General features: G+C 41.0%; 1 protein-coding gene and 20 non-coding genes across 27 annotated transcripts in view; 20 read left to right on the forward strand and 1 right to left on the reverse strand.

The window, feature by feature from the left end:
• The window catches only part of ano2b (anoctamin 2b), a 262039-nt gene that overhangs the window by 143248 nt on the left and 91395 nt on the right, over positions 1-27396 (reverse strand). For all 7 annotated transcript variants that reach the window (XM_020714024.3, XM_020714026.3, XM_020714025.3 and 4 more), the window contains 5 exons: positions 26839-26913; positions 26506-26707; positions 19543-19654; positions 19392-19449; positions 19222-19322 (listed from right to left, as the gene is read on the reverse strand). In XM_020714024.3, the coding sequence (XP_020569683.1) occupies positions 19222-19322; positions 19392-19449; positions 19543-19654; positions 26506-26707; positions 26839-26913 (548 nt within the window). The remainder of the gene's footprint in view (positions 1-19221; positions 19323-19391; positions 19450-19542; positions 19655-26505; positions 26708-26838; positions 26914-27396) is intronic.
• Positions 53-124, forward strand: trnap-ugg (transfer RNA proline (anticodon UGG)). The gene has a single exon. It is a non-coding gene; the product is annotated as a tRNA-Pro (tRNA).
• Positions 703-774, forward strand: trnap-cgg (transfer RNA proline (anticodon CGG)). The gene has a single exon. It is a non-coding gene; the product is annotated as a tRNA-Pro (tRNA).
• Positions 1338-1409, forward strand: trnap-cgg (transfer RNA proline (anticodon CGG)). Its single transcript has one exon. It is a non-coding gene; the product is annotated as a tRNA-Pro (tRNA).
• Positions 1975-2046, forward strand: trnap-agg (transfer RNA proline (anticodon AGG)). The gene has a single exon. It is a non-coding gene; the product is annotated as a tRNA-Pro (tRNA).
• On the forward strand, positions 2625-2696 carry trnap-agg (transfer RNA proline (anticodon AGG)). Its single transcript has one exon. It is a non-coding gene; the product is annotated as a tRNA-Pro (tRNA).
• Positions 3260-3331, forward strand: trnap-cgg (transfer RNA proline (anticodon CGG)). The gene has a single exon. It is a non-coding gene; the product is annotated as a tRNA-Pro (tRNA).
• Positions 3897-3968, forward strand: trnap-agg (transfer RNA proline (anticodon AGG)). Its single transcript has one exon. It is a non-coding gene; the product is annotated as a tRNA-Pro (tRNA).
• Positions 4547-4618, forward strand: trnap-agg (transfer RNA proline (anticodon AGG)). Its single transcript has one exon. It is a non-coding gene; the product is annotated as a tRNA-Pro (tRNA).
• On the forward strand, positions 5182-5253 carry trnap-cgg (transfer RNA proline (anticodon CGG)). Its single transcript has one exon. It is a non-coding gene; the product is annotated as a tRNA-Pro (tRNA).
• Positions 5819-5890, forward strand: trnap-agg (transfer RNA proline (anticodon AGG)). Its single transcript has one exon. It is a non-coding gene; the product is annotated as a tRNA-Pro (tRNA).
• On the forward strand, positions 6469-6540 carry trnap-agg (transfer RNA proline (anticodon AGG)). The gene has a single exon. It is a non-coding gene; the product is annotated as a tRNA-Pro (tRNA).
• On the forward strand, positions 7118-7189 carry trnap-ugg (transfer RNA proline (anticodon UGG)). Its single transcript has one exon. It is a non-coding gene; the product is annotated as a tRNA-Pro (tRNA).
• Positions 7768-7839, forward strand: trnap-agg (transfer RNA proline (anticodon AGG)). Its single transcript has one exon. It is a non-coding gene; the product is annotated as a tRNA-Pro (tRNA).
• trnap-ugg (transfer RNA proline (anticodon UGG)) lies at positions 8403-8474 on the forward strand. Its single transcript has one exon. It is a non-coding gene; the product is annotated as a tRNA-Pro (tRNA).
• On the forward strand, positions 9050-9121 carry trnap-ugg (transfer RNA proline (anticodon UGG)). The gene has a single exon. It is a non-coding gene; the product is annotated as a tRNA-Pro (tRNA).
• On the forward strand, positions 9700-9771 carry trnap-agg (transfer RNA proline (anticodon AGG)). The gene has a single exon. It is a non-coding gene; the product is annotated as a tRNA-Pro (tRNA).
• On the forward strand, positions 10349-10420 carry trnap-agg (transfer RNA proline (anticodon AGG)). Its single transcript has one exon. It is a non-coding gene; the product is annotated as a tRNA-Pro (tRNA).
• Positions 11000-11071, forward strand: trnap-agg (transfer RNA proline (anticodon AGG)). Its single transcript has one exon. It is a non-coding gene; the product is annotated as a tRNA-Pro (tRNA).
• Positions 11650-11721, forward strand: trnap-cgg (transfer RNA proline (anticodon CGG)). The gene has a single exon. It is a non-coding gene; the product is annotated as a tRNA-Pro (tRNA).
• trnap-ugg (transfer RNA proline (anticodon UGG)) lies at positions 14248-14319 on the forward strand. Its single transcript has one exon. It is a non-coding gene; the product is annotated as a tRNA-Pro (tRNA).

Genomic DNA, 27396 nt, shown 5'->3' on the forward strand with positions numbered 1-27396 from the left:
GGCATAAATAGCATTTTGCTTGGCAAAAATCTTGCAAAATCCTTCAACGTGAGGCTCGTTGGTCTAGGGGTATGATTCTCGCTTAGGGTGCGAGAGGTCCCGGGTTCAAATCCCGGACGAGCCCGTTAAAAAACGCTTGTGTTTTATTTCTATATTCAAAAACAAAGGAAACCTTCAGTCTGTTCATTGGATCAAAGTAAGGTAAACAGTACATGACACCTTAACTACCTAGCCTTTGTACCACTGCTTGCTTATGCAAATTCACACCAAAACTTGAGCCAGATGGGCTAAAGCAGCCCAACACCACACCATGTGCCAATCACATCAATTATGAACAAAAGAACTCTAAAACTGACTCACCAAATTGGATAATAAAAAAATTAGAAAACCGCTTCCTGCTCTGATTTAGGATTTCTGCTGTGACCTTCAGATGGGAGGGTCAGATTTTGCCCTTTTTACCAGATTAAATCATGGTTCTATCTTTCTTGTACCAATGATTAAGGCTAAAGTTTGTGAGCTTTCCACTCCTTCTTTGGCTCATGTGGTTACTGGAGTCTATCCCGGCCACTTTTGGGCAAAGGCAAGGTAAACCATAAATGGTTCAATAATGGGTATTGAAAATAAAGTTATAGTCTTCTCTTGAATCACATGGCATAAATAGCATTTTGCTTGGCAAAAATCTTGCAAAATCCTTCAACGTGAGGCTCGTTGGTCTAGGGGTATGATTCTCGCTTAGGGTGCGAGAGGTCCCGGGTTCAAATCCCGGACGAGCCCTTGAATGTAGTGTATTTCTTCTTTCTTTAAAACAACAGAAGCATTTAGTCTGTTCATTGAGCATAGGTAATAAAAAAAGCACGACACTTTCACTAATTGCATCCACTGCTTCCTTATGCAAATTCACACCAAAACTTGAGCCAGATGGGCTAAAGCAGCCCAACACCACACCAGGTGCCAATCACATCAATTATGAACAACAGATCTCTGAAACTGACTCACCAAATTGGATAATAAAAGATTAGAAAACCCCTTCCTGCTCTGATTTAGGATTTCTGCTGTCACCTTCAGATGGGAGGGTCAGATTTTGCCCTTTTTACCAGATTAAATCATGGTTCTATCTTTCTTGTACCAATGATTAAGGCTAAAGTTTGTGAGCCTTCCACTCCTTTTTGGGCTCATGTGTTTACTGGAGTCTATCCCGGCCACTTTTGGGCAAAGGCAAGGTAAACCATAAATGGTTCAATAATGGGTATTGAAAATAAAGTTATAGTCTTGTCTTGAATCACATGGCATAAATAGCATTTTGCTTGGCAAAAATCTTGTAAAATGCTTCAACGTGAGGCTCGTTGGTCTAGGGGTATGATTCTCGCTTCGGGTGCGAGAGGTCCCGGGTTCAAATCCCGGACGAGCCCTTGAATGTAGTGTATTTCTTCTGTCTTTAAAACAACAGAAGCATTCAGTCTGTTCATTGAGCATAGGTAATAAAAAAAGCACGACACTTTCACTAATTGCATCCACTGCTTCCTTATGCAAATTCACACCAAAACTTGAGCCAGATGGGCTATAGTAGCCAGAACACCACACCAGGTGCTAATCCTTTCAATTAAGAACAAAAGAACTCTAAAACTGACTCACCAAAATTGGATTATAAAAGTTTAGAAAACCCCTTCCTGCTCTGATTTAGGATTTCTGCTGTGACCTTCAGATGGGAGGGTCAGATTTTGCCCTTTTTACCAGAATAAATCATGGTTCTATCTTTCTTGTACCAATGATTAAGGCTAAAGTTTGTGAGCTTTCCACTCCTTCTTTGGCTCATGTGGTTACTGGAGTCTATCCCGGCCACTTTTGGGCAAAGGCAAGGTAAACCATAAATGGTTCAATAATGGGCATTGAAAATAAAGCAATAGTCTTCTCTTGAATCACATGGCATAAATAGCATTTTGCTTGGCAAAAATCTTGCAAAATCCTTCAACGTGAGGCTCGTTGGTCTAGGGGTATGATTCTCGCTTAGGGTGCGAGAGGTCCCGGGTTCAAATCCCGGACGAGCCCGTTAAAAAACGCTTGTGTTTTATTTCTATATTCAAAAACAAAGGAAACCTTCAGTCTGTTCATTGGATCAAAGTAAGGTAAACAGTACATGACACCTTAACTACCTAGCCTTTGTACCACTGCTTGCTTATGCAAATTCACACCAAAACTTGAGCCAGATGGGCTAAAGCAGCCCAACACCACACCATGTGCCAATCACATCAATTATGAACAAAAGAACTCTAAAACTGACTCACCAAATTGGATAATAAAAAAATTAGAAAACCGCTTCCTGCTCTGATTTAGGATTTCTGCTGTGACCTTCAGATGGGAGGGTCAGATTTTGCCCTTTTTACCAGATTAAATCATGGTTCTATCTTTCTTGTACCAATGATTAAGGCTAAAGTTTGTGAGCTTTCCACTCCTTCTTTGGCTCATGTGGTTACTGGAGTCTATCCCGGCCACTTTTGGGCAAAGGCAAGGTAAACCATAAATGGTTCAATAATGGGTATTGAAAATAAAGTTATAGTCTTCTCCTGAATCACATGGCATAAATAGCATTTTGCTTGGCAAAAATCTTGCAAAATCCTTCAACGTGAGGCTCGTTGGTCTAGGGGTATGATTCTCGCTTAGGGTGCGAGAGGTCCCGGGTTCAAATCCCGGACGAGCCCTTGAATGTAGTGTATTTCTTCTTTCTTTAAAACAACAGAAGCATTTAGTCTGTTCATTGAGCATAGGTAATAAAAAAAGCACGACACTTTCACTAATTGCATCCACTGCTTCCTTATGCAAATTCACACCAAAACTTGAGCCAGATGGGCTAAAGCAGCCCAACACCACACCAGGTGCCAATCACATCAATTATGAACAACAGATCTCTGAAACTGACTCACCAAATTGGATTATAAAAGTTTAGAAAACCCCTTCCTGCTCTGATTTAGGATTTCTGCTGTGACCTTCAGATGGGAGGGTCAGATTTTGCCATTTTTACCAGATTAAATCATGGTTCTATCTTTCTTGTACCAATGATTAAGGCTAAAGTTTGTGAGCCTTCCACTCCTTTTTGGGCTCATGTGTTTACTGGAGTCTATCCCGGCCACTTTTGGGCAAAGGCAAGGTAAACCATAAATGGTTCAATAATGGGTATTGAAAATAAAGTTATAGTCTTGTCTTGAATCACATGGCATAAATAGCATTTTGCTTGGCAAAAATCTTGTAAAATGCTTCAACGTGAGGCTCGTTGGTCTAGGGGTATGATTCTCGCTTCGGGTGCGAGAGGTCCCGGGTTCAAATCCCGGACGAGCCCTTGAATGTAGTGTATTTCTTCTGTCTTTAAAACAACAGAAGCATTCAGTCTGTTCATTGAGCATAGGTAATAAAAAAAGCACGACACTTTCACTAATTGCATCCACTGCTTCCTTATGCAAATTCACACCAAAACTTGAGCCAGATGGGCTATAGTAGCCAGAACACCACACCAGGTGCTAATCCTTTCAATTAAGAACAAAAGAACTCTAAAACTGACTCACCAAAATTGGATTATAAAAGTTTAGAAAACCCCTTCCTGCTCTGATTTAGGATTTCTGCTGTGACCTTCAGATGGGAGGGTCAGATTTTGCCCTTTTTACCAGAATAAATCATGGTTCTATCTTTCTTGTACCAATGATTAAGGCTAAAGTTTGTGAGCTTTCCACTCCTTCTTTGGCTCATGTGGTTACTGGAGTCTATCCCGGCCACTTTTGGGCAAAGGCAAGGTAAACCATAAATGGTTCAATAATGGGCATTGAAAATAAAGTTATAGTCTTCTCTTGAATCACATGGCATAAATAGCATTTTGCTTGGCAAAAATCTTGCAAAATCCTTCAACGTGAGGCTCGTTGGTCTAGGGGTATGATTCTCGCTTAGGGTGCGAGAGGTCCCGGGTTCAAATCCCGGACGAGCCCGTTAAAAAACGCTTGTGTTTTATTTCTATATTCAAAAACAAAGGAAACCTTCAGTCTGTTCATTGGATCAGAGTAAGGTAAACAGTACATGACACCTTAACTACCTAGCCTTTGTACCACTGCTTGCTTATGCAAATTCACACCAAAACTTGAGCCAGATGGGCTAAAGCAGCCCAACACCACACCATGTGCCAATCACATCAATTATGAACAAAAGAACTCTAAAACTGACTCACCAAATTGGATAATAAAAAAATTAGAAAACCGCTTCCTGCTCTGATTTAGGATTTCTGCTGTGACCTTCAGATGGGAGGGTCAGATTTTGCCCTTTTTACCAGATTAAATCATGGTTCTATCTTTCTTGTACCAATGATTAAGGCTAAAGTTTGTGAGCTTTCCACTCCTTCTTTGGCTCATGTGGTTACTGGAGTCTATCCCGGCCACTTTTGGGCAAAGGCAAGGTAAACCATAAATGGTTCAATAATGGGTATTGAAAATAAAGTTATAGTCTTCTCTTGAATCACATGGCATAAATAGCATTTTGCTTGGCAAAAATCTTGCAAAATCCTACAACGTGAGGCTCGTTGGTCTAGGGGTATGATTCTCGCTTAGGGTGCGAGAGGTCCCGGGTTCAAATCCCGGACGAGCCCTTGAATGTAGTGTATTTCTTCTTTCTTTAAAACAACAGAAGCATTTAGTCTGTTCATTGAGCATAGGTAATAAAAAAAGCACGACACTTTCACTAATTGCATCCACTGCTTCCTTATGCAAATTCACACCAAAACTTGAGCCAGATGGGCTAAAGCAGCCCAACACCACACCAGGTGCCAATCACATCAATTATGAACAACAGATCTCTGAAACTGACTCACCAAATTGGATAATAAAAGATTAGAAAACCGCTTCCTGCTCTGATTTAGGATTTCTGCTGTGACCTTCAGATGGGAGGGTCAGATTTTGCCCTTTTTACCAGATTAAATCATGGTTCTATCTTTCTTGTACCAATGATTAAGGCTAAAGTTTGTGAGCCTTCCACTCCTTTTTGGGCTCATGTGTTTACTGGAGTCTATCCCGGCCACTTTTGGGCAAAGGCAAGGTAAACCATAAATGGTTCAATAATGGGTATTGAAAATAAAGTTATAGTCTTGTCTTGAATCACATGGCATAAATAGCATTTTGCTTGGCAAAAATCTTGTAAAATGCTTCAACGTGAGGCTCGTTGGTCTAGGGGTATGATTCTCGCTTCGGGTGCGAGAGGTCCCGGGTTCAAATCCCGGACGAGCCCTTGAATGTAGTGTATTTCTTCTGTCTTTAAAACAACAGAAGCATTCAGTCTGTTCATTGAGCATAGGTAATAAAAAAAGCACGACACTTTCACTAATTGCATCCACTGCTTCCTTATGCAAATTCACACCAAAACTTGAGCCAGATGGGCTATAGTAGCCAGAACACCACACCAGGTGCTAATCCTTTCAATTAAGAACAAAAGAACTCTAAAACTGACTCACCAAAATTGGATTATAAAAGTTTAGAAAACCCCTTCCTGCTCTGATTTAGGATTTCTGCTGTGACCTTCAGATGGGAGGGTCAGATTTTGCCCTTTTTACCAGAATAAATCATGGTTCTATCTTTCTTGTACCAATGATTAAGGCTAAAGTTTGTGAGCTTTCCACTCCTTCTTTGGCTCATGTGGTTACTGGAGTCTATCCCGGCCACTTTTGGGCAAAGGCAAGGTAAACCATAAATGGTTCAATAATGGGCATTGAAAATAAAGTTATAGTCTTCTCTTGAATCACATGGCATAAATAGCATTTTGCTTGGCAAAAATCTTGCAAAATCCTTCAACGTGAGGCTCGTTGGTCTAGGGGTATGATTCTCGCTTAGGGTGCGAGAGGTCCCGGGTTCAAATCCCGGACGAGCCCGTTAAAAAACGCTTGTGTTTTATTTCTATATTCAAAAACAAAGGAAACCTTCAGTCTGTTCATTGGATCAGAGTAAGGTAAACAGTACATGACACCTTAACTACCTAGCCTTTGTACCACTGCTTGCTTATGCAAATTCACACCAAAACTTGAGCCAGATGGGCTAAAGCAGCCCAACACCACACCATGTGCCAATCACATCAATTATGAACAAAAGAACTCTAAAACTGACTCACCAAATTGGATAATAAAAAAATTAGAAAACCGCTTCCTGCTCTGATTTAGGATTTCTGCTGTGACCTTCAGATGGGAGGGTCAGATTTTGCCCTTTTTACCAGATTAAATCATGGTTCTATCTTTCTTGTACCAATGATTAAGGCTAAAGTTTGTGAGCTTTCCACTCCTTCTTTGGCTCATGTGGTTACTGGAGTCTATCCCGGCCACTTTTGGGCAAAGGCAAGGTAAACCATAAATGGTTCAATAATGGGTATTGAAAATAAAGTTATAGTCTTCTCTTGAATCACATGGCATAAATAGCATTTTGCTTGGCAAAAATCTTGCAAAATCCTTCAACGTGAGGCTCGTTGGTCTAGGGGTATGATTCTCGCTTAGGGTGCGAGAGGTCCCGGGTTCAAATCCCGGACGAGCCCGTTAAAAAACGCTTGTGCTTTATTTCTATATTCAAAAACAAAGGAAACCTTCAGTCTGTTCATTGGATCTAAGTAAGGTAAACAGTACATGACACCTTAACTACCTAGCCTTTGTACCACTGCTTGCTTAGGCAAATTCACACCAAAACTTGAGCCAGATGGGCTAAAGCAGCCCAACACCACACCAGGTGCCAATCACATCAATTATGAACAACAAATCTCTGAAACTGACTCACCAAATTGGATAATAAAAGATTAGAAAACCCCTTCCTGCTCTGATTTAGGATTTCTGCTGTCACCTTCAGATGGGAGGGTCAGATTTTGCCCTTTTTACCAGATTAAATCATGGTTCTATCTTTCTTGTACCAATGATTAAGGCTAAAGTTTGTGAGCCTTCCACTCCTTTTTGGGCTCATGTGTTTACTGGAGTCTATCCCGGCCACTTTTGGGCAAAGGCAAGGTAAACCATAAATGGTTCAATAATGGGTATTGAAAATAAAGTTATAGTCTTCTCTTGAATCACATGGCATAAATAGCATTTTGCTTGGCAAAAATCTTGTAAAATGCTTCAACGTGAGGCTCGTTGGTCTAGGGGTATGATTCTCGCTTTGGGTGCGAGAGGTCCCGGGTTCAAATCCCGGACGAGCCCGTTAAAAAACGCTTGTGCTTTATTTCTATATTCAAAAACAAAGGAAACCTTCAGTCTGTTCATTGGATCTAAGTAAGGTAAACAGTACATGACACCTTAACTACCTAGCCTTTGTACCACTGCTTGCTTATGCAAATTCACACCAAAACTTGAGCCAGATGGGCTAAAGCAGCCCAACACCACACCATGTGCCAATCACATCAATTATGAACAAAAGAACTCTAAAACTGACTCACCAAATTGGATAATAAAAAAATTAGAAAACCGCTTCCTGCTCTGATTTAGGATTTCTGCTGTGACCTTCAGATGGGAGGGTCAGATTTTGCCCTTTTTACCAGATTAAATCATGGTTCTATCTTTCTTGTACCAATGATTAAGGCTAAAGTGTGTGAGCCTTCCACTCCTTTTTGGGCTCATGTGGTTACTGGAGTCTATCCCGGCCACTTTTGGGCAAAGGCAAGGTAAACCATAAATGGTTCAATAATGGGTATTGAAAAAAAAGTTATAGTCTTCTCTTGAATCACATGACATAAATAGCATTTTGCTTGGCAAAAATCTTGTAAAATGCTTCAACGTGAGGCTCGTTGGTCTAGGGGTATGATTCTCGCTTAGGGTGCGAGAGGTCCCGGGTTCAAATCCCGGACGAGCCCTTGAATGTAGTGTATTTCTTCTTTCTTTAAAACAACAGAAGCATTTAGTCTGTTCATTGAGCATAGGTAATAAAAAAAGCACGACACTTTCACTAATTGCATCCACTGCTTCCTTATGCAAATTCACACCAAAACTTGAGCCAGATGGGCTAAAGCAGCCCAACACCACACCAGGTGCCAATCACATCAATTATGAACAACAGATCTCTGAAACTGACTCACCAAATTGGATAATAAAAGTTCAGAAAACTGCTTCCTGCTCTGATTTAGGATTTTTGCTGTGACCTTCAGATGGGAGGGTCAGATTTTGCCCTTTTTACCAGATTAAATCATGGTTCTATCTTTCTTGTACCAATGATTAAGGCTAAAGTTTGTGAGCCTTCCACTCCTTTTTGGGCTCATGTCGTTACTGGAGTCTATCCCGGCCACTTTTGGGCAAAGGCAAGGTAAACCATAAATGGTTCAATAATGGGTATTGAAAATAAAGTTATAGTCTTCTCTTGTATCACATGGCATAAATAGCATTTTGCTTGGCAAAAATCTTGTAAAATTCTTCAACGTGAGGCTCGTTGGTCTAGGGGTATGATTCTCGCTTTGGGTGCGAGAGGTCCCGGGTTCAAATCCCGGACGAGCCCGTTAAAAAACGCTTGTGCTTTATTTCTATCTTCAAAAACAAAGGAAACCTTCAGTCTGTTCATTGGATCTAAGTAAGGTAAACAGTACATGACACCTTAACTACCTAGCCTTTGTACCACTGCTTGCTTATGCAAATTCACACCAAAACTTGATCCAGATGGGCTAAAGCAGCCCAACACCACACCAGGTGCCAATCACATCAATTATGAACAACAGATCTCTGAAACTGACTCACCAAATTGGATAATAAAAGATTAGAAAACCGCTTCCTGCTCTGATTTAGGATTTCTGCTGTGACCTTCAGATGGGAGGGTCAGATTTTGCCCTTTTTACCAGATTAAATCATGGTTCTATCTTTCTTGTACCAATGATTAAGGCTAAAGTTTTTGAGCCTTCCACTCCTTCTTGGGCTCATGTGGTTACTGGAGTCTATCCCGGCCACTTTTGGGCAAAGGCAAGGTAAACCATAAATGGTTCAATAATGGGTATTGAAAATAAAGTTAGTCTTCTCTTGAATCACATGGCATAAATAGCATTTTGCTTGGCAAAAATCTTGTAAAATGCTTCAACGTGAGGCTCGTTGGTCTAGGGGTATGATTCTCGCTTTGGGTGCGAGAGGTCCCGGGTTCAAATCCCGGACGAGCCCGTTAAAAAACGCTTGTGCTTTATTTCTATCTTCAAAAACAAAGGAAACCTTCAGTCTGTTCATTGGATCTAAGTAAGGTAAACAGTACATGACACCTTAACTACCTAGCCTTTGTACCACTGCTTGCTTATGCAAATTCACACCAAAACTGGGACCAGATGGGCTATAGTAGCCTGAACACCACACCAGGTGCTAATCCTTTTAATTAAGGACAAAAGAACTCTAAAACTGACTCACCAAATTGGATAATAAAAGATTAGAAAACCGCTTCCTGCTCTGATTTAGGATTTCTGCTGTGACCTTCAGATGGGAGGGTCAGATTTTGCCATTTTTACCAGATTAAATCATGGTTCTATCTTTCTTGTACCAATGATTAAGGCTAAAGTTTGTGAGCCTTCCACTCCTTTTTGGGCTCATGTGGTTACTGGAGTCTATCCCGGCCACTTTTGGGCAAAGGCAAGATAAACCATAAATGGTTCAATAATGGGTATTGAAAATAAAGTTATAGTCTTCTCTTGAATCACATGGCATAAATAGCATTTTGCTTGGCAAAAATCTTGCAAAATCCTTCAACGTGAGGCTTGTTGGTCTAGGGGTATGATTCTCGCTTAGGGTGCGAGAGGTCCCGGGTTCAAATCCCGGACGAGCCCGTTAAAAAACGCTTGTGCTTTATTTCTATATTCAAAAACAAAGGAAACCTTCAGTCTGTTCATTGGATCTAAGTAAGGTAAACAGTACATGACACCTTAACTACCTAGCCTTTGTACCACTGCTTGCTTATGCAAATTCACACCAAAACTTGATCCAGATGGGCTAAAGCAGCCCAACACCACACCAGGTGCCAATCACATCAATTATGAACAACAGATCTCTGAAACTGACTCACCAAATTGGATAATAAAAGATTAGAAAACCGCTTCCTGCTCTGATTTAGGATTTCTGCTGTGACCTTCAGATGGGAGGGTCAGATTTTGCCCTTTTTACCAGATTAAATCATGGTTCTATCTTTCTTGTACCAATGATTAAGGCTAAACTGTGTGAGCCTTCCACTCCTTTTTGGGCTCATGTGGTTACTGGAGTCTATCCCGGCCACTTTTGGGCAAAGGCAAGGTAAACCATAAATGGTTCAAAAATGGGTATTGAAAATAAAGTTATAGTCTTCTCTTGAATCACATGGCATAAATAGCATTTTGCTTGGCAAAAATCTTGTAAAATTCTTCAACGTGAGGCTCGTTGGTCTAGGGGTATGATTCTCGCTTAGGGTGCGAGAGGTCCCGGGTTCAAATCCCGGACGAGCCCGTTAAAAAAAGCTTGTGCTTTATTTCTATATTCAAAAACAAAGGAAACCTTCAGTCTGATCATTGGATCTAAGTAAGGTAAACAGTATATGACACTTTAACTACCTAGCCTTTGTACCGCTGCTTGTTTATGTAAATTCACACCAAAACAAGGGCCAGATGGGTTATAGTAGCCAGAACACCACACCAGGTGCTAATCACATCAATTAAGAACAAAAAAACTCTAAAACTGACTCAACAAAATTGGATAATAAAAGATTAGAAAACCGCTTCCTGCTCTGATTTAGGATTTCTGCTGTGACCTTCAGATGGGAGGGTCAGATTTTGCCCTTTTTACCAGATTAAATCATGGTTCTATCTTTCTTGTACCAATGATTAAGGCTAAAGTTTGTGAGCTTTCCACTCCTTCTTTGGCTCATGTGGTTACTGGAGTCTATCCCGGCCACTTTTGGGCAAAGGCAAGGTAAACCATAAATGGTTCAATAATGGGCATTGAAAATAAAGTTATAGTCTTCTCTTGAATCACATGGCATAAATAGCATTTTGCTTGGGAAAAATCTTGCAAAATGCTTCAACGTGAGGCTCGTTGGTCTAGGGGTATGATTCTCGCTTAGGGTGCGAGAGGTCCCGGGTTCAAATCCCGGACGAGCCCGTTAAAAAACGCTTGTGCTTTATTTCTATCTTCAAAAACAAAGGAAACCTTCAGTCTGTTCATTGGATCTAAGTAAGGTAAACAGTACATGACACTTTAACTACCTAGCCTTTGTACCACTGCTTGCTTATGCAAATTCACACCAAAACTGGGGCCAGGTGGGCTATAGTAGCCTGAACACCACACCAGGTGCTAATCCTTTTAATTAAGGACAAAATAACTCCAAAACTGACTCACAAAATTGGATAATAAAAGTTTAGAAAACCGCTTCCTGCTCTGATTTAGGATTTCTGCTGTCACCTTCAGATGGGAGGGTCAGATGTTGCCATTTTAACCACATTAAATCATGGTTCTATCTTTTTTGTACCAATGATTAAGGCTAAAGTTTGTGAGCCTTCCACTTTTTTTTGGGCTCATGTGGTTACTGGAGTCTATCTCCGCCACTTTTGGGCAAAGGCAAGGTAAACCATAAATGGTTCAAAAATGGGTATTGAAAATAAAGTTATAGTCTTCTCTTGAATCACATGGCATAAATAGCATTTTGCTTGGCAAAAATCTTGTAAAATGCTTTAACGTGAGGCTCATTGGTCTAGGGGTATGATTCTCGCTTCGGGTGCGAGAGGTCCCGGGTTCAAATCCCGGACGAGCCCTTGAATGTAGTGTATTTCTTCTGTCTTTAAAACAACAGAAGCAATCAGTCTGTTCATTGAGCATAGGTAATAAAAAAAGCATGACACTTTCACTAATTGCATCCACTGCTTCTTTATGCAAATTCACACCAAAACTTGAGCCAGATGGGCTAAAGCAGCCCAACACCACACCATGTGCCAATCACATCAATTATGAACAAAAGAACTCTAAAACTGACTCACCAAATTGGATAATAAAAGTTTAGAAAACCGCTTCCTGCTCTGATTTAGGATTTCTGCTGTGACCTTCAGATGGGAGGGTCAGATTTTGCCCTTTTTACCAGATTAAATCATGGTTCGATCTTTCTTGTACCAATGATTAAGGCTAAAGTTTGTGAGCCTTCCACTCCTTCTTTGGCTCATGTGGTTACTGGAGTCTATCCCGGCCACTTTTGGGCAAAGGCAAGGTAAACCATAAATGGTTCAATAATGGGTATTGAAAATAAAGTTATAGTCTTCTCTTGAATCACATGGCATAAATAGCATTTTGCTTGGCAAAAATCTTGTAAAACGCTTCAACGTGAGGCTCGTTGGTCTAGGGGTATGATTCTCACTTTGGGTGCGAGAGGTCCCGGGTTCAAATCCCGGACGATCCCTTGAATGTAGTGTATTTCTTCTGTCTTTAAAACAACAGAAGCAATCAGTCTGTTCATTGAGCATAGGTAATAAAAAAAGCATGACACTTTCACTAATTGCATCCACTGCTTCCTTATGCAAATTCACACCAAAACTTGAGCCAGATGGGCTAAAGCAGCCCAACACCACACCATATCCCAATCACATCAATTATGAACAACAGATCTCTGAAACTGACTCACCAAATTGGATAATAAAAGATTAGAAAACCGCTTCCTGCTCTGATTTAGGATTTCTGCTGTGACCTTCAGATGGGAGGGTCAGATTTTGCCCTTTTTACCAGATTAAATCATGGTTCTATCTTTCTTGTACCAATGATTAAGGCTAAAGTTTGTGAGCCTTCCACTCCTTTTTGGGCTCATGTGGTTACTGGAGTCTATCCCGGCCACTTTTGGGCAAAGGCAAGGTAAACCATAAATGGTTCAATAATGGGTATTGAAAATAAAGTTATAGTCTTCTCTTGAATCACATGGCATAAATAGCATTTTGCTTGGCAAAAATCTTGCAAAATGCTTCAACGTGAGGCTCGTTGGTCTAGGGGTATGATTCTCGATTAGGGTGCGAGAGGTCCCGGGTTCAAATCCAGGACGAACCCGTTAAAAAACGCTTGTGCTTTATTTCTATATTCAAAAACAAAGGAAACCTTCAGTCTGATCATTGGATCTAAAGGCCCGTACACACCGGGACGAATATTCGCCAGGCGTTTTTCGCCACGTTTTTTGTGTTCACACCCAGGCGATTTTCGCTGACGATGAGTGGAGTGAACATGCAATTTCATTCCCTGACATTAGATGGCGCTTAATGTAAAACAGAAATACTCCTGTACACAAGGTGGCGCTGCGCAACTTTACGCTTCTGAAAGTCGCTTTTCACTCAGAAGAAGAGAGCAAGTATTTACACGCTTGTCAGAATCAAAAAAAGAAAACATGAATATTTCAAGCACCAGTAGCTCCAACTGGTGCTTGGTTCGGGGATATTTTAGAATGTCCGTCATTATTGCTTCGCGGCTGTGTGTAGACGCTACTTGGCGTCTATCTTCTTCGCTGGTATGTGTGCTCAGCAAGGCAGTTTTGTGTTTGAGCGCCCCCAAGTTGTGTTTTACTGTAACTTCAGAAGCTCCAGACAAGTGAGCAAAAGCGCCATTCTCATTGGTCGAGTAGATTTCGACGCGACGCGTCGAAAAAAAAAAACGAACCCGAGGCGTTTTTTTTTTTTGACGCTTTAACGCCTGGCGTTTTTTCGCGTCGGTGTGCACACTCTCATTGGTGCCCTTTGTTTAGTCACGAGGCGTTAAACGTCGGCGAAAATCGCCGGCGAAATTCGTCCCGGTGTGAACAGGCCTTAAGTAAGGTAAACAGTATATGACACTTTAACTACCTAGCCTTTGTACCACTGCTTGATTATGTAAATTCACACCAAGACTGGGGCCAAATGGGCTATAGTAGCCTGAACACCACACCAGGTGCTAATCCTTTCAATTAAGGACAAAAGAACTCTAAAACTGACTCACCAAATTGGATAATAAAAGATTAGAAAACCGCTTCCTGCTCTGATTTAGGATTTCTGCTGTGACCTTCAGATGGGAGGGTAAAATTTTGCCCTTTTTACCAGATTAAATCATGGTTTTATCTTTCTTGTACCAATGATTAAGGCTAAAGTGTGTGAGCCTTCCACTCCTTTTTGGGCTTATGTGGTTACTGGAGTCTATCCCGGCCACTTTTGGGCAAAGGCAAGGTAAACCATAAATGGTTCAATAATGGGTATTGAAAATAAAGTTATAGTCTTCTCTTGAATCACATGGCATAAATAGCATTTTGCTTGGCAAAAATCTTGTAAAATGCTTCAACGTGAGGCTCGTTGGTCTAGGGGTATGATTCTCGCTTTGGGTGCGAGAGGTCCCGGGTTCAAATCCCGGACGAGCCCATTAAAGAACGCTTGTGCTTTATTTCTATCTTCAAAAACAAAGGAAACCTTCAGTCTGTTCATTGGATCCAAGTAAGGTAAACAGTACATGACACTTAAACTACCTAGCCTTTGTACCACTGCTTGCTTATGTAAATTCACACCAAAACTGTGACCAGATGGGCTATAGTAGCCTGAACACCACACCAGGTGCTAATCCTTTCAATTAAGAACAAAAGAACTCTAAAACTGACTCACCAAATTGGATAGATTAAAAAAACCGCTTCCTCCTCTGATTTGGGATTTCTGCTGTGACCTTCAGAGAGCAGGGAGTGGAGAGGAAAGCCAGGAGCATACTCGCCTTTCCTTCATTACTAACCCCAATTTGTTTTGACACACATTACTTAGAACATTGCACTGTAGTGATCAAGCTCTCTCCCTTCCACACTCATGGTCCAACAAAAAGAAACAAACATAACAGGAAGAATAAACTAAGGTGGAACAACAAAACTGCCATATGAAAAGAAACGTGGGCAAACAGAAACGCTCATGCTGAGCCATAATTAGATCAGGAAACTGCGTCCCACAATCCCTTGCTGCTAACAGACCTAAAATGCTCATGACCGCCACTAGCCCCGCCTTCACCCCCTAAGGCTCATGGGAAGTGGGAGTTATAGGGTAAAACCTTGAGTAAGAGTGTTGTGAACTGAAGTCAGTTCCATGCTGTTTGTGCTGATTGTGAGCGCTGGAACAAATGGTCTTGATACAGAGAAGTAGAGTTTGCCTCTCCTGCTAGCAATATGTCATTGATACTATGCTGGGTTGTGAGTTGTTTAAGGCACGGACAGTTCTCTGAAAAAGTGTCTTGGTAACCAGTTTAGCTGCTGCTACGCAGCTCAGGTGACGGTCCGGCTGGGTCATTATAATATTAGGCTTCAGCATTTCTGTCAACAGAGATTTGCGTCATAGCTTACGACACATGTTTCTACCAGTGGGGCTTTTTTAACTTTCAGCGGACCGCTAAACAGCTGGCTGATGTAAATGGAACTGCCGTCAGTTCCGTGCATTGCTTGATGAAGTTGAAAGCGAAGTCCGATGGCTGTCCAGGGGTGACGCTTTCCGTCACTTTGTCGTCTGTTTAGAACACGTGAAAACATTCCTGAAAAGCAAAGACCTGAACTACCCGCACTTGGAAGATGCTGAGTGGCTGGAAAAGCTGCACTTTTTGGTGGATGTGACTGTGAAAAGCCATCTAAACGAGCTGAATGAAAGTCTCCAGGCGCCGCAAATGCTTGAAGCGTCGTCATGCACGTTCCATTTTATTGTTTTGTGTTCGAATCCTTAAAATAAAAATGAGATCAAAAATCAGATTTCTTTATTAAATTTCTTTAATTTTATCAAAGCAATGAAACATAATTCATTAATATTGTAATGAAGTTAAATTTGCACAACAGAGCAGTCACGTGACGCGTTGTTCTCCGCAGAATGCACTGCAGGGCAAATAAACATTTAATCGTTAATAATGCTCATTATGTGTTTCAAGCAACTTAGTCATTTTGATAGTAGGCTAAAATATCTAATATAGACACATATTGCATGTGTTGCCTTCATTATAAGGCTTAAATAGGGCTTTTAATATTTTGCAGCTCCAGACATGATTGTTTTTTGTTTTTTTCGTCCAATTTGGCTCTTTCAACATTTACAGTTGCCGACCCCTGGTCTAGGGGTATGATTCTCGCTTTGGGTGCAAGAGGTCCCAGGTTCAAATCCCAGACAAGCCCATTAAAGAACACTTGTACTTTATTTCTATCTTCAAAAACAAAGGAAACCTTCAGTCTGATCATTGGATCTAGGTAAGGTAAACAGTACACGCCTGATGTGTTGTGTGATTTTGGTAAGGAGAAGTAGGAGAGGACATCATGAGAACGGTAAGGAGGGAAGTGAGGATGTGAAAGGAGACATCCCCCCCCTCCCCGAATGTCCAGCAACGGTGCAGGTATGTGCTTTATGCTGTTTTACATTAAAACAGTGTAAACCCTGAAAATGCAAAGAGACACGTTTATGAAGCACAGTTTGAACTGCAAGCTACCAACTACGTGGAGAAACATGGGAATGGAGCAGCTGCCAGAGAATTCTAGATTCATGAATCCATGGTTAACAAGTGGAGGAAGCTGGAAAACGAACTCTGACAAGGCAAGAAGGCGGAGCTGAGTTTCCGTGGAAACAAGGTGAGGTGGCCCGAGTTGGAAGACCGACTGAAGAGATGAATTAACAACCAGAGAACATCTGGGAGAAATGTCTTTACAGTCACCATTGGACTGAAGGCAGGAACGCTAGCAGAGGAAATGAAAATGGAACTTTTTTCAAGGAGGGCCGTCTTGGGGCTTTCGTTTAATGAAACGGAAACAGGGCTATCTTTCTATCCGGGCAATGTCTACGGTGGAGCAGTAACTTCAAGAGGATTGCAATGGAAAGCTGGCCATCTTCCGTTGCTACTGCAGTAAAAAGATTGCAGACAAACACCTCCAGCCCAGCCACATCACCAACATTGACATGGGCTCCTGTTTGAGCTGCAGAAAATGATTTGCCATCCATGGTTTCATATCTAAAATAAAGTTAAAAAGTGCTTCTATTGGCCTTGTGTCATGAGGAGACACAGCTATGTACAGCTGGGTATCATTTGCATAGCTATGAAAGCCGACATGTAAATGTTAAAAAGAAAGGGACCAAGGATGGAGCCTTGAGGCACACCATATTTAATTTCGTGGACCCCAGAAAAGTATGTGTCCATAAGATCTGAACCACTTTAGAACAGTCCCTGAAAGGCAGAAACGTTTAAGTCTGTTTACAAGGATCAGGTGATCAACAGTATCAAAAGCTGCACTTAGATCTAGTAAAACTAATACTGAGATCTGGCCTGAATCCCAGGCACACCTGATATCATTAACGATTTGTAACAAGGCTGTCTCAGTACTTTGGTTTGTTCTAAAACCTAATTGATTTATTTCAAAAATGTTATTTTGCAAGAGAAACTTATTAAGCTGATTAAAAACAGGTTTTTCTAAAATCTTGCTTAGAAATGGAAAGTTGGATACTGGTCAGTAGTTATTAAAAACCTAAGGGTCTAAATTGGTTTTCTTTAATAAGGGGTTTCACCCCAGCCGTTTTAAAGGCAGCAGTAAAAATGAAAAGGCTTTTCTGTTCATTTATGATGTCACATCGGACAGAATGGATCTTGATCCTGAAGATGTCTGCAAAGTCCTCGCACAAAGAGGCGGAGGCTGGACTTGTGTTTTAATTCATGTCACAGTTGATCAAAGATTCAATTGTGGTGAAGAGGACTCTGGTGTTATTTTTACAGAGATGATGGTTTTAATGTTTGATTACACAGTTTTAGTTGGTTTTGGTATATTTTAGTATATCTCTTCAATTGTTTAATTTCCCCAGTTCTCCAACGGGTTGTGAGTTTGATTCTTACCTTTTTAGATTTAAGTGGAGCAACTGAATCGGGACTGGACATTAATTTACTGAAAAAACCTTCGACTATTAGGTTGCAGAGGCTTGGTAAGACAAGTGGAGAGTTAGCACAAACTGATGTATTAAATATTTCAACCACTTTAGGAGTTAAGCAGCGTTTCTTCACTTTATCGTAACAACTTAAATAAACAATGCAATTGAGAACTAAAATACAGAGACTATCAAATGGCCTCCTCACTGCAAAGAACACCAGGGAAAATAAAAATGCATATTGTTGTATTTTAATTAATTTTACGTTGTATATTGGGTAATTTATTATTATTGAGGCAAAATATGAACCTTCAGCCTGTTAGTATGGTATGATAATTGTGTTTTTTACTGTGCTGGTAGCCATAATCATTTCCCCCTCATTTTTATTTACATTTCCTGCACTTGTCTTTGATAAAAAAGACTTTAGTCACGTCCTTCATGTGACTAGACGTCTCACTTGGACGGTCAAAACGCTGGGCACCTCCCCGCTAGAATCTAGTGTATTTTACTGGAGTGTTGGGACAGGTTACAGGCGTTGCCGCCCTTACAGCCACGTTTTTGTTCTATCAAACATAGACATGTTTTGTGGTCACAGCCTCTCCCCTTTGCACAAACCACATGGAAACACAGTATGTGTCGTCGCTGTTGCCACGCCGCTACGCTATTTGGGTAAAATATATTCAGATGTGTTTTGGTTCTATGTAAAGACATGAAAAGTATCCAATTGCAATCGAATTTTTATATATTGTTAATGTTATTATGAGGGTCCCAAGAATGCAGACCGGTTGGTTGGTCCTCACACATTTTCACCCCACCAAATCTGGCCTTGTTTGCAAAAGGTTTGGACACCCTGGTCTAACAGGTCACACCCCAGAGTGCATCCTAGGGGAGAAACATTAAGAGATTCCTTCACTTTGCTAAGGACTTATGCAAACTTTTGCTTTTTTTTCCAGTCACCTCAGGACAGAAATTTAAAGCTGCGACTTCCAGGTGTGAAAACATTTGGTTGCATGAGTGTGAAGCAGATCAGTAGGTGGTATGTTGACGGTGTTATTGCATGCGTCACAGCTCACTGATCCCTCACGCAGATTGTTTTATAGCACTTATCTAAAGGTCAGGGGGTTAAGCTCTGCTTACAGCATCAGTAAAAGCAGCGCCTGCAGCCAGACGCTGTCTGACAGTTGTTGGAAAAAAAGCTAAACTGTGACCTTCAGGTTTTGCATGTAGAATCTAAGCTATCATTAGACCTAATGGTGAGTTTTTGTGCAGACACAGGAGGAATGTTATTGGAGGGAATCCTGTACATGCTTGTGGGTAATTATGTGTGTTTGTAGGAGACAGAAAATCTCAAAATTGAGAGCATTGCATGACTGACTTTAAAGCTGTGGATGAGATAAGGATAAAAGGACGACTTACGGGATGCCGATCTCAAATATGTTGTTTTGGATCAGCTGTTTTCCCAGCATGATAATGCTGAGCTGGATGCACAGCTCAATGAGGCAGCCTCCTGGAGCACACTGGGGAAGACATGGTGCTTTAGAATCCTGAGGTCTAATCAAAATGATTGGAAAGTCAAAAGAGCAAACCTCCTCCATGCGGTAGTTGTCAAAAACGTAAACGTAATTCCCAGGTCGACCCACAAATCTGCAGAAACAAAGAACGGCAAAGATGAAATAGAAAAGCTGGCAGTTTGGTTTTTATTCTGTAGAAATGTAACGTTAAAGTGATGAAACACACCGTCCTTTAAAGAATGCCACGTAAAAGATGGGAGCGTATGCGTTCATGAACTTGAGCATGAAGGCTTTCATGATGAGCCGCTCCTCAAAGTTGGTTTCTGTTTTGGGAATCTCTGAAAAACAGAATGGTATGAAAGTATAAGGATGGTTTCACAAGGTCAGAGGCCTGCAACACAGCAATGAAAAGACTGTGGGTTCAACAGCCATGTCTCAGTGGAGTGCTGAGACCACATGATGACACAGAATTAAGTCTAACATGATCGCTGTGGTGGAAGTAGGTTAGAACACTGGCACTTTTTACACTGCAAGGCAGTTTTTCCTTCAGTTTTAGAAGCCGTGAATGTAAATGTGGCTGAAACCTCGTGGGACGACTAATGGGAGGGATGGTGGAAAAAATCATCAAACTTTCATTAGACTGCCAACTAAAGGCAGAACGATTTGCTTTTGCTCACATTTTTGGGGGAACAGAAAGATATTAGCGTGTAAAAGTGATAATAAAAGTTGTAGAAAAAACAATATGAAACAAAAAATTAATGTCATCAGCAAAAACATCAACATTACTTAAAAAATTATGAAAAAGTAATGACTTAGGTTTACCCCACTTTAGCCCCAACTCAGCAGACAATGCACAACCTTGACCTGCTGTATTTACAACTTAGAGATCACAACTTAATTTTTTGGGGAAAACAAAGGATTTATAAACAAAAATGTTTTTTTTTACTCAATTTTACAAATTAAAGAGGTAAAATAACCATCGTATTTTTCCGACTATAACTCTAATTTATTTACACAGTTTGGTCTGGGGAGTGATTCATACTCAGGATCAACTAATTTGTGATTTTTTTTTTAAATAATAGGCTCATACATTTCCCCCCCACTAAAAACTGGTTGCACTTTAGTGGTTGTTTCCCACTAACACCCACTAGAGGGCACTGTAGGTGTGTGAATCAGCATTTACTACTGACAGCACACTGAACAACATGGAGGACAATCTGATCGTTCTACTTTTGAATCTAACAATATTTTTCTTACTTGAAACAAGACGTTATCATTCATGTTTATATTTTTTCCTTCCTTGGACTAATGCGGGACGGCAACTCATCAAACAGGGCTACAGAGACATGGAAGTACTGCTAGAAGCGCCATCATTCAGATGCAGCTCCTACAGTAGATTGCAGTAAAAGAAGACTCAATGATCTCATGCACCCAAACATGGAGACATGTTTACTGATGTTTTTGTAGAGTTCTTCAAAATTAATAAACCTGATCTCTCAATGTGATCCGTGTCCTCCTTACATTGTAAATGAGATATACAGTCCATGCTTTCATGTAGCCATGCGGCTAAAAAGGTGACAGTAGCTTCTCCCAACACGCGACCAGAGGATCTAGTTTATGAACACATTTTTAGACAAGCATCCAGCAGCAAATTTGTGCGGAAAACACAGTACATTAGCTCTCACTGTACATTCATAATCTGCTGCTTTTTCCCGGTTGGGGTCATCCAGAATGTAATCTAGACAATATAGCCCAAATTCTAGGTTTTTTAAAAGGCATTCCCAGATCAGCATGATTCCTTCAGCTAGTCTGTGGTCTACCATTGAACCCTTTTCTTTGGTTGGGCTTGCCAGATGTTAAAACTCTGGCTCTGTGTAAAGATGTAAAAGCTCTACTTTTATCCCAGATGGTCAAATTTACATCCCATCTCTGAGAGAAACGGGACACAGCGTACAGGCAGTGCTTTCACTTTCTGCTAATATCCCTGATTGTTTTGATCATCCCCAGCATTCATGTCAAAACAATAAGGTAACAATGTGGTTGGGCAATTAATTCGAAGCTTTTTGTTTCAGCTGTCCTCCCCACAACAAATTGGTACATCACTGCTGACAATGTTCTGTAATCCAATCCCATGCTTCCGCTTCGTTTGAACGTAACGCCCAAATACTTAAATTCTTCTACCTGCGGGAGTGATCTATTCTTAACATAAGAATTCTGCTTTTCTCTGACTAAGAACCATTGTGTCAATCTTGGCGGCTGCCAAATTGCATCCCAGCATGCTTTACACTCAGCAGCCAACCCACTGTCATGAGAACTGGTTTCCACTCCTGTCATGACACACCAAAAGAAACCTCCATCTGGTATGCAAATCCCGTTATTGCGGGAGATTCCCAAGAACTGAATGTTCTCCTTGAGGCTGGTTCAAAACTGAGTGTAGGCAGAACCAGTTCAATTCATCACGTAACTACTAGGTGGCCTGTCACAACCTGTTCTCTTTCCCTTCAATTTAAATTGAACAATTTGATAACAGAAAAGAGCACACCATACCCTGGCTCTAACCCATTTTTCTCACTTCAGTGCTCAGAGTTAAAATCCAAAAATTTGAACAGTATTTTCCAGAGTATAAATCCCACAAAGTATAAATCGCAGGAGCCAAAAGAAAGCCAAATAAAGAACAAAAAAAAAGAATTAATTGCTCCAGAGTTTTGGGACAAAACTGCAATGCTTCTGAACAAATCAGCCAACTCTGACTTAATTGCGAATCCCGTGTCGAATTCGCAATTGCTGTCTCTTTTTTGACACGCCTTAACTGTTTATTGGATCCCAATTAGCTGTGCTTAGCAGACAGCTACTCTTCCTGGGGTCTTTCATGAGAAACACGTCATTCAATGACAAATTCATAGAAAACATCAATGCCATTTTATAGTAATCCCAAAGATACTTAACGTGAACAAACAAAACTCTTATTTTAAATCTCATTTTAAAAGAAGAGTTCCTGAACGCCATGCTTTAAATGAATTTGTATCTCATTCAAATTTCACTCAGACATAAACCTAATTTAAAATATGCAGCTCCAAAATATAACCTGAGTTGTTTTTTTTTAACATAATTAGATTTCTCTTAAACTGGTTAAAAATAAACACCAGAGTCTGCATCTTTAAAACCTTCCAAATGGAATCGACAAATGTGAATGAACTTTAACTCATCTGAGATCATGAGACATGCTTCTCATTTATGCTGGTGTTGTATGTACATCTATCTGAGTGTCAGACATTTTGCATTACCTGCACATTATCCACATCTATTTCTTTAGCAGTATCCCATACTATTTGGTAGTAATCTAGTGAGATGACTAAAGTTCTGTCAACTAGTCTGGTCGTGTCTGCAGATAACATCTACGTCTTCTCGGGACACACAGAGCTCTACCCATATTTTTTATCAAGACTTCAATGCCTCTTGACCATGACAGTTTATTGTCCAAAATGAAGTCCCAGGAGTTTGGCTTTTGTTACCTGTTCTACACTCAAATTATTGATAAACATGTTCATGTTAAGAACTCTTTTTAGAGTTTTACATGACCCAAGTACCATACATACCATACATTTTGTTTTTGAGAAGTTGTTCTACAGCCTTCCACTCATTATTTAAAATAGATGGCAATGATTCTTGCAGATGAATGAACAGGGGTATCATCAGCATATATTGTTAATTTTGAATGTGTCAATATTTAATTTTCAAGAATCACATATAAGTTGCTCCTAAATATAAGTCTCATTTCTGGCCAAACTATACAAAAAAGGCAACTCATACTATATAAAGATTCGGGACTTTATTTCATCTTAATCATTTTTTGTATTCAATATTATAATTGAATTTGCACAAAAATGGGGTGAATTAAATAACATACACCTTTGGAATTGTGACTCTGGTCTGGTCAAAAAGGCGACAATCACAAAGCTGAGAAGGCGTCTCTGTATAATTAGAATGAAATTGAAACGCATCACAAAAGAAATCTATTTTCCAAACTCTAATGTCGCTGTGAAGTAACCGTCTTTAAGAAGCTGAAACTGAGTGGAAGGAGCAAGACCCTGACAAGTGCTGAGGTGCTTAAGTAGAGGTCAATTTGAGCCTTTTGAAGCCTTTAGGAGACTATCCATCCACAAACGAGGCATTTGTCACATGCATAACTGCTGGTTCACTAAGGAGGAAAGGAGATTAGTGGGATCAAGCTGAAAAGTAGTAGGACAGGTACAGGTCAAGAGCTTAGATTTTTAGTCTCCTTAAGAGGAATGAAAACAGGAGCAGTTTCTTTCAGAGGAGTCACCGGCTGTACAACTATGTTCTTTTATTGGTCAAGCTTAAACAGTTAGATCGCGTTCTGATGATAGTAGAAGTATGTATTTGAAAAGAAAGGTGGAGAAAACGGAAGGTAGATATAGTATTCTAGACATTGTTTTATTGTTATTCTTGTTGGAAGCGATCTCTGTGGCATTTATATCGCTCATGAGAGAGGAAAAAACATGAATATCCCTTTATGTGCACTTATTTATCTGGTGCCGAACTACCAGTGGTTTTGGTGGATCAATGACAATTTGACCAGGCAAGAGCTCAGATGTAAAAATAAAGCTAAAGGTCTCTGAGGCTTCAAGACCTCAAGTCAGGACAGTGTGTTGGGCAGAGTCTAGATAACTGTGGCAGAATACCCAGTATTTCAAGAGGATTGATCAGAATGAAGCCGGGTTTGGAATTGGATGGCACTTTCAGCAAATGTCTAAGATTAATTCAATCCTCAGTTAAGTTTCTGTCTTTTCTGTAATTTCATGTTGGTGTACAGGGATGTTGTAGATCAACAGACAATTTGCAGTAAAGGTGCATCAATAATGGACTGACATTTGCCGTCTGTGTTGTAACAGACATGATAAAAAGCAGAATTGTCAGGTTCGATCCAGGTCCCAGAAGCTCCAGATGATGTTTCTTCAAGCAGCTCAACAGAGGAAGGGGCAAGTTGGGGTTGCTTGTAATGCTTGTCGGAACACTTGAGTATGTTTGGTCCTCTAAAAGTCTGTTGATTTATTCCACTGGGGTCACTACGTTCATTAAGTCCAGCTATGCTTTAGGTGGCTTGAAAGGAAGGTCACAGACACGGTTGGGTGGATTCAGCTGTAATGGTGCTCCAACTGTACAGTAAGTTATTAAAATGATTAAAGAGTCAATCTATCCATTATTGGAAAAATACATGTAATCTATTCCCCAAGCTACTGTTGGATGAAGGCAGGATACATCCTGGATGCTTTGCCAGTTCATAGTTGGTCACTATTAAAAAATATACAAGCAGATGGGTGATTGGCTAGTATCTCTGTCAGATGCATCCGTACAGGCAACGGTTGACCCATAAAAGTGCGGAGGGTTTTTGGGTTGTCAGGCCCCTGGAGGGTCATAGACTGGTGCGGTCACTTCTTAAGAGGAGCTCAGGTGAGCCATGCGGTTTCCTTGTGGCTCGTGCCACCACCTTAAGGTACATCATAAACATGGATCATACTGTAAGTGTATCATGAATAATTTGTAGGGATACTGTTACACATACCTATGATGTATGGGTGATGCTGTCGTACGTTGCCCTTACACTACACCCTAATCATTAGTAAGGTGTGCACTCTGGCTCCTTTGCATACATGGGGAGTGCAAGTGATACATAAGTGCCTGTATGATACCCGTAGGATGCCCACACAAACTACACTCTGATCATCTAATTTCCTCTTTCTAACAGTCAGGACGCAAGCACGGAGTGCACAACAGGCTCAAAAGGGCGGGGCAAGGAGGGCACACTTATCATTTGAACAGCACTAACAGGAACCTTGTGTAGTGCGCAGGTTTTGGGGGGTGTAAAAAATCTGTATGAAACGCCTACATCTCACCTCTTTCACTCTTACTTATTACCCTAACGCAGGGGTCGGGAACCTTTTTGGCCAAGAGAGCCATAAACGCCACATATTTTTAAATGTAATTTCAAAAGAGCCATACAATAATGTAGTGTCTCTTTCCCACACTGAGGCACGGAGACTTAACCTCTCTTAAGGTTCTTTATTCTGGTTACTGTAGACTGTAACAAACGCCGTACAATTAATTCAGCAACTCCTGAATCTCTCCCGCAGAGACGAGAGCGCTTCTCCCAACTTTATATTCGCTCCTGCCGCGTCAGCCCTCCCATTTCCCTTATTCGGCCCATAGCTGAACCCCATTGGTCCAAACTACCTAACAACAGCCTGAGCGACAGAACTGAGAGCCAATCAGATCTCTGCTTGATGCGTTCATTGAACTCCAGAACTTTTAACGCGGCCCAACAGCCATCCAACTCAGTCCGCGACAATTTGTTTAAAACTAAATATACAAGTGAATGTGTGCATTTGATGTAAATTCAACACTTTTAAAGTACAATAAGTCTGTGGATTCTTTTTTAATAACATCATTATGCTGTTGCTAATAAATGATGAGTATTTCTCGTGGTGGTTCTGCTGATTGTCTAGTCTGGTTGATAGGTGGTGAGTTTCTGCTTCATGCAGGCGTTGAGACTTTAAACGTGATCGTAGGTCTGAATGTTCTGTAGATGTGACAAAGACTGATCACATGCAGACGGGGAGCCAAACACACACTCACACGCTGCAGTGAGTGACGGGCAGCGGGTTTTACATTTTTACAATCCCTGCGCGATTCACCTGCTGCCTGTCCCCACAACACCTCAGCCCCACCCTCTGCTTTCTCCCTCACACATCCCGTCCCCTCAACTGCGCGCTCTTTCTCAGAGACGGGAGCGCGCAGTTTTGGGCACGGCAATTCACAGGTTTCCGGCTGGTACAAACTCTGTGAAATAATAGATAATAGTAAAGTGACAATGCTGGCGCTGATTTTTCTCTCTAAGCACCGATACTACTCCGCGCCTCTGGCATCGCATCGCGCCCGAGAAGGACTGGTCTAAGGGTTCAATAAGATAAATATTCACAAATACATAGGGAAAAAGACAATCAGAGATAATAACTTTCCTGTGCATGAGGGTACAAAAGGATTTAACAATGGTCAAGTAATCTGACAGCTGCACCATATAAACGTAAGTTTTTGAAAATGTTCAAAAGCTTGTTCAATCTTTCCTCCATAGAGGCTTTCTAAGGTCATAGGTCAACTTAAAAGTCTGTACCTAGCTCAGTCAGCCACTGTGCCACTGCTCCATAGATTTCGTCCAGAACCAGGATAACCACAAGGTTGATGATGACTGCAGTGGCCGTCACTGTTACCCGAACATTGGACTTGGTCTCTGGGTCCGGGCTCATCGCCATCAGGGCGGACACTGTGATCCGGTAGATGATTACGCCGAAAACCGCAGAAAACGTCAGCCCAAACTGGAAGCAAAGAATAGGAACAGAGAAAGTCCCTTATTTTCTGTATTAGCAAATATTTCTGTATGATAATGATAAACAATATTGTCTGCATTTAAGATGCTAGAGCCAGTAATAACCAATAATGAACTTACCATGAAAAGGATGGAGGAAATGTTGATGAAGTATCCTGGAAGACGGTCTTTCCAGGTCAGCTTATCAACAGCAGGCTAACAACAGAAAAACACAGACAAAAGGGAAAACAGAAACATCTTAGTCTGATAGATGTCAGGTCTGCCCTTCTTGGATGAAAAATGTGTCCTGCAGCTGAAGGTCCAACACAATGGAGTCAAGAGGGAAAAAAGGATTACAAATACACAATTGTACAATGGTGGCCCATCCAATAAACGCTGGGTCTAACAGGTGTCTCTGTGGTATGGTGAGCTGTTCAGGTAGCCCACTGGATTTAGCATACGCCAAAGGACTTTTTGGTGAAGCTTCTGCACGACATTTAGGGCTGGATCCTAAACTAAAATGGGTGATAATGAGATGCCGGCTGCAGAAAAAGGAGCAAAGTGAGCAAAGTGATCCTGGTGAAGATGCAAAGAAAGCCAGCGACGAATTGGAGGAACTGGATTGAAGATGGAACATTGAGCAAAGACAGAAAGGTGCGTGTGTCTCCAGGAAAACGATCCACATGAAAGCCAAGAGGA

Source organism: Oryzias latipes, chromosome 23, assembly GCF_053564925.1.
Source record: "Oryzias latipes strain Hd-rR chromosome 23, Olatipes_Hd-rR_3.1".
Classification (NCBI taxonomy): domain Eukaryota; kingdom Metazoa; phylum Chordata; class Actinopteri; order Beloniformes; family Adrianichthyidae; genus Oryzias; species Oryzias latipes.